This window comes from Lampetra planeri, chromosome 16, assembly GCF_965212315.1.
Source record: "Lampetra planeri chromosome 16, kcLamPlan1.2.h2, whole genome shotgun sequence".
NCBI lineage: Eukaryota > Metazoa > Chordata > Hyperoartia > Petromyzontiformes > Petromyzontidae > Lampetra > Lampetra planeri.
Window position 1 is genome coordinate 13,375,132 of NC_136122.1, and position 15,464 is coordinate 13,390,595.

At 54.3% G+C, this 15,464-nt stretch overlaps 1 protein-coding gene across 6 annotated transcripts in view; it reads right to left on the reverse strand.

Annotated features, from left to right (window-relative positions):
- The window catches only part of LOC144723085 (liprin-beta-1-like), a 67,429-nt gene extending 56,185 nt beyond the window's left edge, over positions 1–11,244 (reverse strand). Inside the window, exons 1-4 of one of the 6 annotated variants that reach the window (XM_078601667.1) lie at positions 10,689–11,244; positions 10,237–10,352; positions 7,124–7,213; positions 4,482–4,747 (exon numbers count right to left, since the gene is read on the reverse strand). In XM_078601667.1, coding sequence (XP_078457793.1) covers positions 4,482–4,747; positions 7,124–7,187 — 330 coding nt within the window. In that variant the 5' untranslated portion in view covers positions 7,188–7,213; positions 10,237–10,352; positions 10,689–11,244. Of the gene's footprint in view, positions 1–4,481; positions 5,586–7,123; positions 7,214–10,236; positions 10,376–10,688 lie in introns of those variants that run through there. The other 5 variants (XM_078601668.1, XM_078601664.1, XM_078601663.1 and 2 more) reach the window with 5 other exon arrangements.
- Between the last annotated feature and the right edge of the window lie 4,220 nt (positions 11,245–15,464).

Genomic DNA, 15,464 nt, shown 5'->3' on the forward strand with positions numbered 1-15,464 from the left:
AGAATCGGACGACAGTCAAATGGCAGTGGTGGAGGGGGGGGGGCGACCCAAAATCATCAACTCGTGTGGCGGCACCCAGCGCGCCCTGGAGCCCTCAGCCCCGCGTTGTTCGCCCACTTTCAGAGGGGAGAGGGGGGAGCACTATCGCCGCTAAGAGTCATCGTCAGTGTGAGGGCCGCCACACATTTGAAGCCATTTGGGGGTTTGACAGCAGCACGATGATGATGAAGATTGGGGTGTTTTCACTTGTTGTGTATTGTCGGGGGGGGGGGAGGCACGTCAGGGGCCGCACTAAAGGCCCCCGGGGGCCGCCAGTAGCCCCTGGGGGCATTGCAATGAAGAGCGCTGCAGCCGTGGCAATGAAGAGCACTGCAGCCGTGGCAATGAAGAGCACTGCAGCCGTGGCAATGAAGAGCACTGTACCCATGGCAATGAAGAGCACTGTAGCCATGGCAATGAAGAGCACTGTAGCCATGGCAATGAAGAGCACTGTAGCCATGGCAATGAAGAGCACTGTAGCCGTGGCAATGAAGAGCACTGTAGCCATGGCAATGCGAGGCAGAGCAGCCGGAACAAACGTCCCTGTAGCCGAGCACGACTGGAGGCGGGACCCAGACGGTGGTGAACCTCCCTCGCTGCCACCCGTGGGCGTCGAGGTCACAATCTTCCTGCGATTAACATGGTTGAATATGTACGGTGCGAAAGAAGGTCTACATACATTCATGACATAACTATTGCCCGTTCTCCAACCCAGCCAATGATGTGGATTTGTGAAACTCCCGTCAACTAAGTCCGTGTGAGTCTACACGTCTCCCTGTGAGTATATGTGTATCTATGTGATGATGTGTATCTATGTGATGATGTGTATCTATGTGAATTCATGGCCGTGTCATTCATTGTTGATCGGGCAGAGACCATGGACTCGCTACTACCTGAGAAATGGGTTGAAAAATCACAACTTTGTCTAAGTCTATGGGTCTCGGTGTGAGTGAATGGGTATCTACGCGAGTCAATGCGTTTCTTTGTGGGCCTATTGCGTCTCTGTGTGAATCATCGGTGGAAGGGCTTATACCATAAACTCAGCTGACACCCAAATTCAAACCCAGCATCTCAGCTGTGCGTCGGCTTAACGCTTAAACCCCCCGAGTTAAGCGACCACTTGCACGGTGTTGTTTTAAACAGAGTGATGTCACGGCACGCATGTGGTTTTGGAGAAGAGAGATAAAGAGCGATAAAAGAGACCTTCTTTCGTCTGAGCGCAGCGCAGCGATGCTCTTCTTCCCAGGGAGTAGTCTCTCTCTCTCTCAAGGTCCAGCCAATTAAAAATACCCAGCAGAGAAAAACTAAAATTGCCTTGCAGAGCAAAAAGGGGCGGGGGGGGGGAAATCACCACCACCCCCCCTCATTTACCAACCCCTAGGGCCCTCTTTAGTTTCGCTCCGTTGATTCAAAGTTATTCTTTAAATAGCCTCGTGGCGCGCGTGCGTGCGCGAGAGAGATCCACACTGGGGTTTCCCGACGAAAACGCGAGGCACCAACTCTGTCGCGGTGACCACTGTGGGGTTCCATGTCAGACTCGTGGTCATCTCCGCCATGGAACCCCCCCCCTCCGGGATTTCCCTCACTCGCGCCACGCGCTCAACGCGATCGCCTCCCAAACCGACCGCCCCCCAAACCGACCGCTCCCCAAACCGACCGCCCCGTTCCCCAATCGCAAAGCGGGCGGAACAAACCATGACACGGACTTCGCTGCTCGCTCGGAGCGGGCTGACGCAAAACATAAAATTCGACATCTCCCCCAAAGACAAAGCAAAACAAAGATTACCCTGTGTAGCCTTAACAGACTGTTGGGGCAAGTGCTGTCAGCGACCAGCTATGAAGACCGGCACGGCACACGAGGGGGTGGGTGGCCAACACCACGCCCGACCGCCTGTGTCTCCCTAGTGGCGATGTTTACACACCACATCAGGTACTCATTTAAGGCTGAGTCGACCTAGGAGATGTCCAGGACCGGTTTAGATAATTGTCACCGGTGTTGGTCTTGAGGGAAAATCGAACTCTGGTCGCCTGGTTTGTAGCGCAGTGCGCTAATCTTTACACAACCGCTCCTCACAAATCTCCGCGCATTGCACGTGTGTGTGTGTCTACGTGTGCCAATGCGCGTGTGTCCACGTGCGCTGGTGAATGTTGACTGGGGGCTTCGAGAAAAAGCCTTGGGAGAGTCGAGCAAAATGAGAGGAGAGAGGTAGGAGAGTGCGTGGATGGGAGTGGAGTGAGATGAGTGGGGAGAGGTAGGAGAGTGCGTGGAGGGGAGTCGAGTGAGGTAAGAGAGTGCGTGGAGGGGAGTCGAGTGAGATGAGAGGGGAGAGGTAGGAGAGTGCGTGGAGGGAAGTGGAGTGAGATGAGTGGGGAGAGGCAGGAGAGTGTGTGGAGGGGAGTAGAGTGAGATGAGAGGGGGGAGGCAGGAGAGTGCGTGGAGGGGAGTAGAGTGAGATGAGATGGGAGAGGTAGGAGAGTGCGTGGAGGGGAGTAGAGTGAGATGAGATGGGAGAGGTAGGAGAGAACGTGGAGGGGAGTTGAGTGAGATGAGAGGGGAGAGGTAGGAGAGTGTGTGGAGGGGAGTAGAGTGAGATGAGAGGGGAGAGGTAGGAGAGTGCGTGGAGGGGAGTAGAGTGAGATGAGATGGGAGAGGTAGGAGAGAACGTGGAGGGGAGTGGAGTGAGATGAGATGGGAGAGGTAGGAGAGTGTGTGGAGGGGAGTAGAGTGAGATGAGAGGGGAGAGGTAGGAGAGTGCGTGGAGGGGAGTAGAGTGAGATGAGATGGGAGAGGTAGGAGAGTGCGTGGAGGGGAGTCGAGTGAGATGAGAGGGGAGAGGTAGGAGAGTGCGTGGAGGGGAGTGGAGTGAGATGAGAGGGGAGAGGTAGGAGAGTGCGTGGAGGGGAGTGGAGTGAGATGAGAGAGGAGAGGCAGGAGAGTGCGTGGAGTGGAGTGGGGTGAGATGAGAGGGTAGAGGTAGGAGAGTGCGTGGAGGAGAGTCGAGTGAGATGAGAGGGGAGAAGTAGGAGAGTGCGTGGAGGGGAGTAGAGTGAGATGAGAGGGGAGAGGTAGGAGAGTGTGTGGAGGGGAGTGGAGTGAGATGAGAGGGGAGAGGCAGGAGAGTGCGTGGAGTGGAGTGGGGTGAGATGAGAGGGGAGAGGTGGGAGAGTGCGTGGAGGAGAGTGGAGTGAGATGAGAGGGGAGAGGTAGGAGAGTGCGTGGAGGGGAGTCGAGTGAGATGAGAGGGGAGAGGTAGGAGAGTGCGTGGAGGGGAGTAGAGTGAGATGAGAGGGGAGAGGTAGGAGACTGTGTGGAGGGGAGTGGAGTGAGATGAGAGGTAGGAGAGTGCGTGGAGGGGAGTGGAGTGAGATGAGAGGGGAGAGGTAGGAGAGTGCGTGGAGGGGAGTTGAGTGAGATGAGAGGGGAGAGGTAGGAGAGTGCGTGGAGGGGAGTCGAGTGAGATGAGATGGGAGAGGTAGGAGAGTGAGTGGAGGGGAGTAGAGTGAACGAGGAGACGCGCGCAGGGGTAAATCCACGTTGAAAATGAATTCAAATGTTAAAATGTTTAATTCTAACCACGCATGCGAGCAATCAGGGACCCCCACAAGCTTTGCGTGACCTTTTTTTCCCTCCGAGACCCTCAAATTCCCAGCCAATCGCTGCGCGGCGGTAGAGCGAAGCAGGAGGAGGAGGTCGCTGGTGCCGCTAATAACGGAGACGCGGGGGTCATGTTTCTGTGCCGAGCGGGCCGAGCGAGATCTAACGCAATTGCGTCGGTAATCGGACCCTTATTAGCTGCAGATGCTACATCTGATGGCGCGTGTGTGTGTGTGTACGCGATGTTGCCGTTGTTGTGTTTTGTTTGGCAGAGCGGCGACGCGGCCGTTACTCGATCCCCGCGACGGGCCCGCCGCACGCGCACACGCGCGCGCACGTGCACACGGGCACGCGCGCGCCAACATACATGTGCACCAACGCTGGTGTCCATGCGTACCCACTATGTATACCCATGTGCATGTGTACCCGTGCTTGCGCCCAGGGCTGCGCCAATGTGGTGTAGCCAAGCATCTGTCCGTGCGCTTACCAATGCGTCGGCATGTAGCCGTGCATGTCCCATACACTGTATGCCACTTTGAGCAGTGTGTGCCAGTACGTATGTGCACGTGCCCATGTGTCTGTACCCGGGGTTTCTCGCTAACAACACTTGCCCCAACAGTCTGTTTACGATTGTACGGGGGATCTTTGTCTTTGTACCCGTGCGGGTACCAATGTGTGCGTGTAACTGCACGTGCGTGTACCCGTGCCGTGTGCATGTGTACCCGTGCCGTGTAACCGTGCCGTGTACCCGTGCCGTGTGCACGTGTACCCGTGCCGTGTACCCGTGCTGTGTACCCGCGCCATGTATCCGTGCCGTGTACCCGCGCCATGTATCCGTGCCGTGTACCCGCGCTTGCCGCACCGTGCTCGCGTGCAGCCAGCCGAGCAGCGCCCTCACGGTGCCCGGGGGCAGCTGCCTGCGGAGGCCCTCGCGCTCCTCCTGGCTGCCCAGCCGCTCGAGTCGCTGGCAGAGCTCCTCCGTGAGGTGCACCACCTGCAGCCCGGCCCACGGCGCCACGGCCTGCGACTCGCCGCCGCCGCCGCCGTTCCTGCTCGCCAGCGCCCAGCTGCAGGCGCCGCCGCCCGTGTCCTCCAACTCCTCCTCTTTGTTGTCTGGCGACAGCCGGGAAGAGTGGGGGGGACTCGACAGTGATCCGGCGGATTGGAGGAACGTACTCGTCGTCGTCATTATTACCATCATCACCGTCATCATCATCTTCGTTATCTTCAACGTCGTCATCACCATCGTCGTCATTATCATCATCGTAATCGTCTGCGCCATCAACCGTAATTTCTCATCTGAAACGCACCTACCGTTCAAGGAAGTTGGAGGCTCAGCGAACGAAGGGGATTCTTTGAGATAATATTTCAGTAAGGAAGCGAGTCCAGACCAAAAGAACGCCGCGTAGACGAGACGAACGGGCAACACACACACACGAGGGCAGAGAGGTGACGAGCGCTGCCGTGCAGGAGACCTCTCGCCGTGCTAGCCACGTCGTTCCCGCTGTCCATTCCAATCTATCTCAGAACTAAACATCTTCAATGGATTCAATGCGGTTGTATTTAATAGATTCGCATGTACACACTCCGCTGACCAATTTCTCCCGTGCTCTTATTTTAATCCGACAGCTTTATCAGAAGAACGTTATCTACAGCTCGTTAAGGAAGAACACTTTGTAATTAATCATGCTATATATATAAAATAATAATGATGATGATAATGACGTCTGATTACTAGAGACGTTCTCTTTGACACCGATCGCGACTCGGAAAGAGCGCGAGATGCGATCGGCGCTTCGAAGCCTCTCGCATCGCATTCCAACGCATTTGGAAGGGCGCCCCCAGTGGCAGCGGCCCCTGCGTGGCTCTCCGACAGCGCCGCGGTTCCGTGAAGCGAACCGCGAGTGGCGGCCGTGCCGCGTCCTCGCGCGGTCGAGGAGCCGAGCCACTGCTGCGCTGTCTGTCGCTGGGACGTTCACAACTCCCCACCCACCCCACCTCGATCAGTGTCAGAGTTGTAGATGAAGCTGAAGGGGGTAAAGGCGCAGCCTTGCAATTGCTCGCTCACGCCACTGTTCCAATGAGCTCCTTCTAGAACAGCGGTTTTCTTATTCCTCTTCACCTGGGGAGCGAGATGCCCTTTCTGGGGGTGCGAGACATGGCCAGATTTGACTTGAGGGTAATTCATCGAAACAAAAAATTAATTTACGGGCACGTAAGTAACAACTTACTTTGTTTCATCAACCCCTATCTAGTTATTAGCATTCTACACTTTTTTTTACGATTGAGAACCAAAGGGGTGCAAGGCTGCAGTCAAGGTGATGAACCACTGCCCTAGAGGGTATCTGGTCGACTCCTCCACGTGGGACAGACGTTTCGGGAGAGGTGTGAGCAAGCCACGCGTTGCCCCCACCACTCTCCACCTGCTCCCGACGAACCGCCTCTGACACGCAGCCACTGCGTTAGATCGTTTCCCCGGGCGAGTGTTGAACCGGGGGTTTCTTTCCCACACGTGACAGCGATGGCGCGTGAAGCCCGCTTACAAACTGCCCCCAACGCCTCCATGGGCAAGTTTACAGGAGACGGCACGCGCATTACTCGCGTCGCCGATGACAATTAACAGTCGGGAACGCGGTGCTCTGATGGTCGGCACGCTGGCATGCAACCCAGAGGACGACGGTTCGATTCCAACTCCCGGCGCGGCATTTATAAACAAACCCCCCACCTCACCGGGCCACCCAGGAAGGATAAACGAACGCACCGCAGTTCTAGGAGTAGGTCGGCAGATCGATGTGTGGTGGGGTCAAGTGTGGGTTACTCAGACCTCCTCCAAGACGTCTGGCCCAGCGTCGAAGAGTAGCCGTAGAGCCCCGTGTTGGAAATTCAACTTTCTTGTGACAGCGGCAAGTCCATTGAAAGGACAGCCACTGTTGATTTTCCCAATAAGTGTTTTTTTTATTTTAGCGACCCTGGATGGATGATGGCCTGAGTCAATCCTTGACTCAGATTTGAACGGGGAACGTGAAGCCGAGCTGCTACACGTCTGTGCGTATGACAACTCAAAAGTGTTTTCGTCCATTCCCCTAATATCCGCTAGTCCCTTACAGATGATGCACAGCAAGTCCTATTATCATTATCCGTGCATCGATTTGGTTTCTCTCTACCGCTGCTCCGTCGGTTCTCGCGGTCGTGCTTTTGCCCCCCCACCCGCCCCACCCCACGATGTCCGACGTTTCGCGAGCTTCTAATTCACGTAACAATTGGATCTACCAATAGCGGGCACCCGCATGGCCACGCGTCAACGGGCGAATCTCTGCGCGCGCGCGCACGAAAACAAAAAACTCAACCGCAAAAATGTCACCACGAGTGGCGTGGACGGCGACGCTGGTACTGCGAACGTCTTGGATCACACGGGACCCCTGCCCCGGGACCCCTCCTTTCCCCTACCCCCCGCCACAAAGGGTGTGGTGGTGGCGGCGGCGGCGGCACCTGCTACGATGCCGTCCATCTGTTCCAGAGCCGCGGCGCGTCGGAGGGTGACCCCTCCATCCATCACTTCACCCGCCGTGGCCCAGCCACCTGCAGCGAACACACGCAGCGCCCCGGCTCGCGACGCTTGCGACACGGCATCGTCGACGGACATGTTTGATCCACTGCTGGTTGAAGAAACTCACCGAGCGCGCGGTCGATAGATACCTTGCGCCGTCCCGCGACGCAACCCAGCCCCTGTAGCGCCTGCGCGCGAGACGGTTGCTTCGCCCCATCTCCGCAGAGCACGGGATCTCGCGATAGCTCCATGCATCGATTATTAGAGCCGGACTTGCGGCTCTGCGAGGTTCACTCGGCCCACACGGGCACCTGGTGCGATGTAAAAACATCGCCACTGCGGGGCCACGTGGTGCTGGCCTGCCTCACCCCCCTCGCGTGCTGTGCCGGCCTTCATAGGAGCTCGCTAACAGCACTTGCTCCTCCAGCCCCGATTCTGCTTCACAAGGGGATTGTTGTATGTGTGTGTATGTATGTTTGTGATTATGGATCTGTGTGTGTAGGTTTGTGATTGTGTATCGGTGTGTGTGTGTACGAATCTGATGAAGCCACAACGATCTCCACTTAAAATGTCTCCATAGATGACTCCCGCTGCCGTCCAGAACACGGCCATCGTCATCTTACTGCTGCTGTACACGAGCATCAGAGTTCAATCGACACCGACTTTTAAAAGAGACGACACTCTAAAGCCACCACCCCCGCCACCCCCCGCGCATCTTCCTGAACGCCGCCGCCTCTCCAAGGCCCCTCCCCTACCACATCGCTCTCCTGGCATCCAAAGTGCCACCTCGGAGTCACGGTCACTGCGATGTCAGTGACAGATCGGGCGACTTACTCATCGCACAATCGTCGTCGTCGTTCTGTAGTATTATTATCGTCACCTGAGACTGAAGAATCGGGGGGGGGGGGGGGGTTTGTGGTCTCATAAACGCGGACCCACGGAGGCACGACCCTAGCGAGCGCGCCCTGCCCTCTGCATCATTAACCGCACAGTAACTCGGATGTGAATCTCGCCGCGTGACTGCGTTACACAAACCCAGTAGAGTGCTTCCCCACGCCTGCCATGGAAATAACACACAAAACACGCAATAAAACGCACGCGAACTATAGATGGCAAGCTATGCGATGGGGGGGGGGGGGGTGTAACTCGGGTTTCTAGACACCCTTGTCCATCACAGGTCGAACGGGAGAGGACACACCTGGTCACTTAGCGAATATATTTTAAACGCAACACAATATCCGACATCTGATCTCGGCACAAATTAATTCCTAGCCACTCGAACACAGGATGCCAATAATAATTACCAAACATTTTTGCCCGGGTCAAACCGGGGCGGGTGGCAATCGTCGTCACAGGGTGGTGGCGCAGTGGTTAGCGAGCGGTGCCATGAACCCCAGGATATCCGGCCACGGCTGACATCAGCGGCGAGTAATATCTTGACTCGGTCCTACCTCGCCCTATACGCTTCACCAAACCGCACTGACCAGCGTGGTGAAGTATGGTCAAACAACCACCACGACCGATCACGACGCGCAGATGCCTTCGTCCAGGAGCGGATTAACAAAGGAGGGCTGTAAAAGTGACTACAACTATTATTATTATTGACGCCCTACTCACTGTTACAACTTGGCAAGAGCAAAGTGCGCTGTGCTAATATTAGTTCAGAGATATGCCGGGGTCTACTGCTCCTGGCTTTCCTCTGCATTTTCAGCAATGTGCCGATACAGTCGCTAGACGCGGTACCAACGGGTCACCGTCAGCTCTCCACTGCTGGATGAAGGTCCCCCTCCTCCCCTTAGGCCACCGCTTGATCTCGTGGCTCCATCTCCGCGGCGGTGAACATCCTCTGAGACGCGTTCTTATAACCGGGGCTCCTCACCGCCCCTGGACCACAGCAGCAGCCACGATCAAGAACCTCAATCTACGCGGCCACGCAAACGTCGACCGGAATAGATTATCGCGACTGATTGGTTGCCAAGAATCAATTGTTATTTTCAGATTTGTTTCGTGCGTTGAATTCATTTTCACGCACATCATTTTGCTGATGGTTACATTTCAGGCCAATGAAGCAAATTATAACCATAATGACCATCATTGATACCACTAATCATCCCTTGCCATTCATTTCTTTACAACGGCTTTGATTCGTTTGTGGTCCTTCTCCCGCACCTCCGATAAGCACGGATGGCTACGTACGGTCCGAAATAAATTCATAGATACCGGGACAACGGTGGTACTCGCATATCAATACAGAAACCAACTCTCGACACATTCGTCAATTAACATGCGACTTTTCAGGCAATAATCCTGTTTTATAGCACAGAGGCCAGAAAGATAAGTTAAAAGTTGGAGAATGCAATTCATACCACGAGGCCTGAGGGTGGGGAAAAACAAACAATCGTAGCAAACTTCATTCATCTGAACATAATTTATTTCAGTCCTACATTTGACGATTTGTGAGTGCTTGGACGATGTCTTTGGTTAAGGCGATCCACGAACTTGGTGCCAAAACAACCAGCAAGGGGACAAACGAGGCCGTCAAAACGAGACGGAAAAACCCCATAAAACCGTGACCCTAAATCATAAGAATTCCTCCATTCTGTGGGTAGAGTGTAGGGTCAGTTGCAAGGGGAGTGAACCGTCACAAAGACAAAGATCCCCCGTATAAGCTTCGACAGACTGTTGGGGCAAGCGCTGGAAAGCGAGCACCTTTGAAGGCCGGAACGGCACACGAGGGGGTGGGTGACCAGCACCACACCCGGCCGCCTTTCAGAGGCTTACACAGCACACCAGGTTACTCATTCGTAGCAGAGTCGACCTAGGGGAGGCCCAGGATCGGTTCGGATAGTCGTCACCTGATGTTGGCCGTGAGCGGGAATCGAACTCGGGTCGACGCATTCGTAGCGCTAACCGCTGCGTCACCGCTCTCCTGAACTGTCACAGCCCAACACACACACACACACAAACTTACAGCCCACACACGGCAAGCTGCAACCTCTCGGCTGCGTTTTCAAGTTCATTCGCCGATGACCGGTCAGACCTTCCGTGGTCTCACCTCTCGGACGAGTGTCACTCTCACACGACGACGGCCTCCGGCGGGGTCTCCCGTGTCTTCACGATCCCTGGCGGACGGGTGGTCGGCCTTGCATAGCAATGCGCGCGTGTCTGCGTCTGTGACAGCGTGGAGAGAGAGAGAGACGCTACCACGCCGCTGGACTTTACACCGCGGACTGCCCCTTCACCCCCTCGGGACGGCACCGCCCGCCGTCGCCCTCTCTCTCTCTTGCCCTCTCAGCCTGGGATGTCCAAAACACCGCGGCAGCTATTTTAGTTTCGCACACTTCATTAACCTCATTTAGTTTCGTTTTAATTCATCGCAGTTAGCGGAATGGGTTTGTGGGGCAAGAGGGCTGCACGTGGAGGGTGAGGGTGTGTGTATGGCTGTATGCCGAGTTACGCATTTGGTAAAACAAATACAAAAATATGTATTGGAAAGAACGGACCTACCGTGGTGGAGGAAAGGGTCAAGGGGGTCACGGCGTTGATTCCGGCAACCGCCGAGAGCCTGGGTTCAAAGTCAGGCGGCCGCGTGTGATTGGCCGGGCGAGGTGGTAGCTACACTGCGCGCGGCTGCCTCGAACCCGGAACTGTGGAGGCAGCAGCGAGGGTTGGTGGGTCACCACGCGCAGGAGGTCAAACTCCCTTCCCGTGGACATCTATTCGGGAGGAGCCGTACGCTGGCTCGCCAGAAGGCCAGATATCAAAAACATGTGGACTCCACCTGCTCCATCTGTATGGGATAGAGCGTTGCTCCCCTTCTCACGAGTGAATTATCCGAGTGTCGTTTTTTTTGTCCACGCTAACAACTCGCTAAATTGGCCAAAAACGCCTGAATAGGGGACCGCGGAGCTTGGGCAATTGTTGTGGGCGTTGGCGTTTACTACGCGGCTGCTGCCCTTCTCGCTAGTCCGTGGCTCCTCCTCGTGGCGCCTCCCCAAGTCGTACTCTCGACGACGGCGAGATGCGGATGGCGTGCGGCGGCAGTGCTGGCGCGTTACGAGTTGACACAATCACGATTGCTAACGACGCATTGCGCGACACCTCCACATCTGCCTCTCAACACTGCCCTCTGTGAACACGCACGGGGCTCAGCCCGTAGTCGCCACTGCCGGACGAGGACCTCCCCCCCCCCCATGCCTTTGACCATACTTCACCACTCTGGTCAATGCACGTGTCTAACGCGTAACTGCCCCGCGTTGCAAATCCACATCAGCAGGCACAAACCCTCGGGTGAGCTCTTGCTTGCCTCCCCTCCAGAGAGTGTCCAACTCGTCTCCCCTGGCCTCAGGCCCGCGTCCACTCGTCTCCCGGTGGCACGTGACAGACAGAGAGGTCCCCACTTCTCAGGCCAACGTCTCCTCGAGCCGTCACGGGAGGCGGATGCCGCTCGATCGCCCCGCGCCACCTTCCATTGCTCGCGCCTGGGCCTCGTGTCCACCCGGATCTTGAATCTCCAATGGTCGCACACACCTCGGTCTGGTGGACGTCCAGTGTCGCTCGCCCCTGGTCCCAGAAGGCCGTGCGGTGTTCATTCCCCCGACAACGACTAAACATTCCCTTCACGATTACCCTCACACGCAGTCAGTCAGTCACCATTCAAATCGCCACCTGTTACCCTCTTTAAACTATTCATGCCTCAGGTGTTCTCACACAACTTACGATTACACTGGTCAACAAAAAACTACATTTTTTTCTGGCCTGGACTTTTGCAGCTGTTTTAGAATAATTTCAGGGTGCTGATTTCAAATCTGATCTCAGGTTTGCTCTATCAGATCTCATTTTATGATATCGGCATACCCCATTTTCATAGATTTTACCTGAAATTAACTGTGTCACTTATGATTGCAAGTTGTTGCGATTCAGTGACTGCTTTAGTGTTAAAATATGGTGCTATATTTTTAGGATAGTTTGTTTATAATATCATTTTATGTAGATATCCACATTTATCTAATATTTTTCTTCTGCAGTGTTTATTGAAAATGCAATTTGACATCTCAAAAACCTGATGTGATAGACAAAAACTGATGCCAGATTTGGAATCAGTACCCCAAAATTATCTTAAAACCGTTGGAATACCTTACGCCAGAAAAAGTGTGTTGACCAGTGTTTTTTTTGTAATTAACAGAGCCCCTTCACGGGTCGAAGATATGCGCCGTGCTGCCCCCTACAAAATAAATGTTTGCCCATTGCATCGTCTTAACATAGTACTTTGTGGAGCAGGAGTTCTTACACCAGCAAATTGGCTTCTCACGTCAGCGTGCCCCTGGGTTCTTTTGCTCTGCTGGGCTCCCTCTTGACCGAACCTTGCCTCGATGTTTAGCCATCGGATACAGATCTGGGAGTGGCCTTCATTAAATAGGGGGTGCAATATTGCATATTTCCTGCCTGGCTTCAATTGGAAATGCACGCACACACCAACGCTAATACGACTTCCACTGCTCCCACTCCTCTTCTCGCATTGGAAGAGCACGCCCACTGGGATAGCAATCACCACCGGGCACGAACTCCCCACTGCTAAACTCGATTACAATCAGGCTGAAGTCGCGCCTGGAGAAATTCCTCCCCACCCACCCCCCCTGTTCGCATTGTACTCAATCATCATCATCTCTGCGTCGACTCGACAACACCAGCTCCACAACTTTAACATGTCTGCTATGGCATCGTTCACCTCGTTATGAAGAGTAAATGGGCTTGCACGTGCAGTTGGAAAACAGCACATGTTCGGGCAAAGGAGTAAATTGTGAATAAAGAAGGTGCATTGCCCGAAACGTCGGCTGATATATATTAGAGCAGTTGGCATTGAAGAGTGTGTTGAGTTTGTTGTTGTCGTTGTTTGTGTTTGTATGCACCATATGCCAACGCGGTATAACCAACTTGTTTTTGTTACTTTTGAATGAAAGCGATTTTTGGGTTTCCCGTGCTGCACCACTGCCACCTCGCGTCTTGCGAGAAAATCAACTCCACGCGCTCTTAGTTCTGGTCCAACGAATCTTCTGCAGCGGAACCACGTGGTTGGGCTTTCTCAGGTTGAACCACGTGGTTGTGACAGGCCAGGTGAACAACATGGCCATAGCGCATGTCCATCTACATGTATGTGTGTTTGTGTGTGTATAGTGGTAATGTGGGGAGCGGTAGTGTAGCGGTTAGCGCGCTGCGCTATGAACCAGGCGACACGGGTTCGATTTCCGCTCACGGTCAACACCAGTGACGATTATCTGAACCGGTCCCGGGCCTCCCCTAAGTCGACTCAGCCTCAAATGAGCACCTGGTGCGGTGTGTAAACATTGCCACTAGGGAGACAAAGGCGGTCGGGCGTGGTGCTGGCCACCCACCCCCTCGTGTGCCGTTCCCGCCTTCATAGGTGCTCACTATCCGCACTTTCCCCAACAGTGTGTTAATACTATACGGGGGATCTTTGCCTTTGTGTATATACATTTCACGTGGTCTCAAACTGCACCTAGCCTGACACAAGAGCCACTTAGTTAATGTATATGGCAGTGTGAATATATGTGAATGTGCGTGTATATATGTGAGTGTGCGAACAGCACTTGACCTAACAGCCTGTGCAGGCTACACTGGAGATACGTTCCTGTGTACGTGTGTTTGTTTGTGTGTACGCGCGCTGAAGCAATGGGATCAGTTCACGCGGTCAAGTGAAATGTGTGGGATGGCGTCGTGAGTCTTCCATCCAGCAGCGGACAGAACGTGGCTGCCGATGATGACGATTGGGTAACTGGAGAATGGCGATGCCCTGTGCATCACACGCGTGGCGATGCATTGATGCTTTCGCGGTTTAACGCTCAGCACGCTGAGCAGAGGTCGTCGGTTCAATCTCACCGCGTTGCAGCTGAAACTCTGAGCACATCTCTTAAATATCGCCCCCGCCTCTCTCGACAGTCTACTCCAACTTCTTCCTATGCATGCATGTTCAACTTATTTCGCACCGTACGTAGCCAACCGTGGTGTATGGGGAACGAAACAAACGGAATTTCAAAGAGCAGTTCTAAAGAAAAGACGTCTGCGAAGCGTGGAAGAGGAGCCACAATTTACCCTTCGAGTGGATTAACCCATCGCGTCCTCTACGTTAGAGGGAGCTCTCTCCTCGAGGCCGTTCCACCAGCGGTGTGCGCGAGCGAGCAATTGCAGGGCTGCGCCTTCACCTCTGAGCCAACATGTGGCGGCGATTCCTGCTCTAGATTTGAAGAGAACTTCTCTCGACGTGTGTCTGGAGAGAAGACGATCACTCATACGCGAACCCGCGGGTTAGCAACGACACACGCACACACACACACACACCCTCACACACACACACACACCCTCACGCGCGCACACACACCCGCACGCGCGCGCACACACACCCCCCATCGGACCCTCTGCGCAGATGGAAACAAACAACCCGATTGAATATTTTGAAATTAACTGGCAGTGACAGGATCGCTCCTGCTCCCGGATGTGTATCGGCTTACGTCTTTGAATGAAACCTGGGCTGGCGCAGCACACCAGGAGGGATGGTTTAACAACGCGCAGCCCTGCGTCGCGGTCGACTTGTAGATGTTGTGGGTTTACTCTCCAACACACAACCGGTGTGCTGAACTAGTAACGAATTGGCACGTTTTTGTTTACGTGACAAACCTTGCAAATTGGCTGTGTCGGGTGGTGGCGGGTTTAACGACAAAATATTTATATTTACGCGATCTAACCTCCCCAAAAAAATCCCCCTTGATTATGGAGAGGGAGGGATGATGGCCTGACGTCACTCATCAAGGAGTGCAGGCGCTGGGTGGATTATTATAGTCATTATCAGTAATAATTAAATATTACAATTAATATAACCAATATATATTATAATAATTGTTATTAGAATTATTATATAGCGGGATGGTAAGACGTGGCGACGGAGGCTTGGGGTAATGCGCCACTTTACATTTGTATAAAGTGTCGCATTTCATCCGTAGATTGCAGCACGCCACCGCCGTGCGTGTCAAGCAGGGAATGCGCAGAGCCTGCAGGGTCCACTGCCAGAGCTCGGGGAGGTTGAGGCCACTTTAAGAAGGTGAGTGTTCAAGACAGGACTTAAAATATATATCCAGAGCTTTAGGCGCTGCATTGGCAACAGCCCCAGAAAATGAGCCTTGACCTCGGCGTGCTTAGAAGCAGGAGATCTGAAGGTCTCAGGGACCTCGTTAGAGAGTGAACACGGATCAGCTCCTGTAGATATTGCGG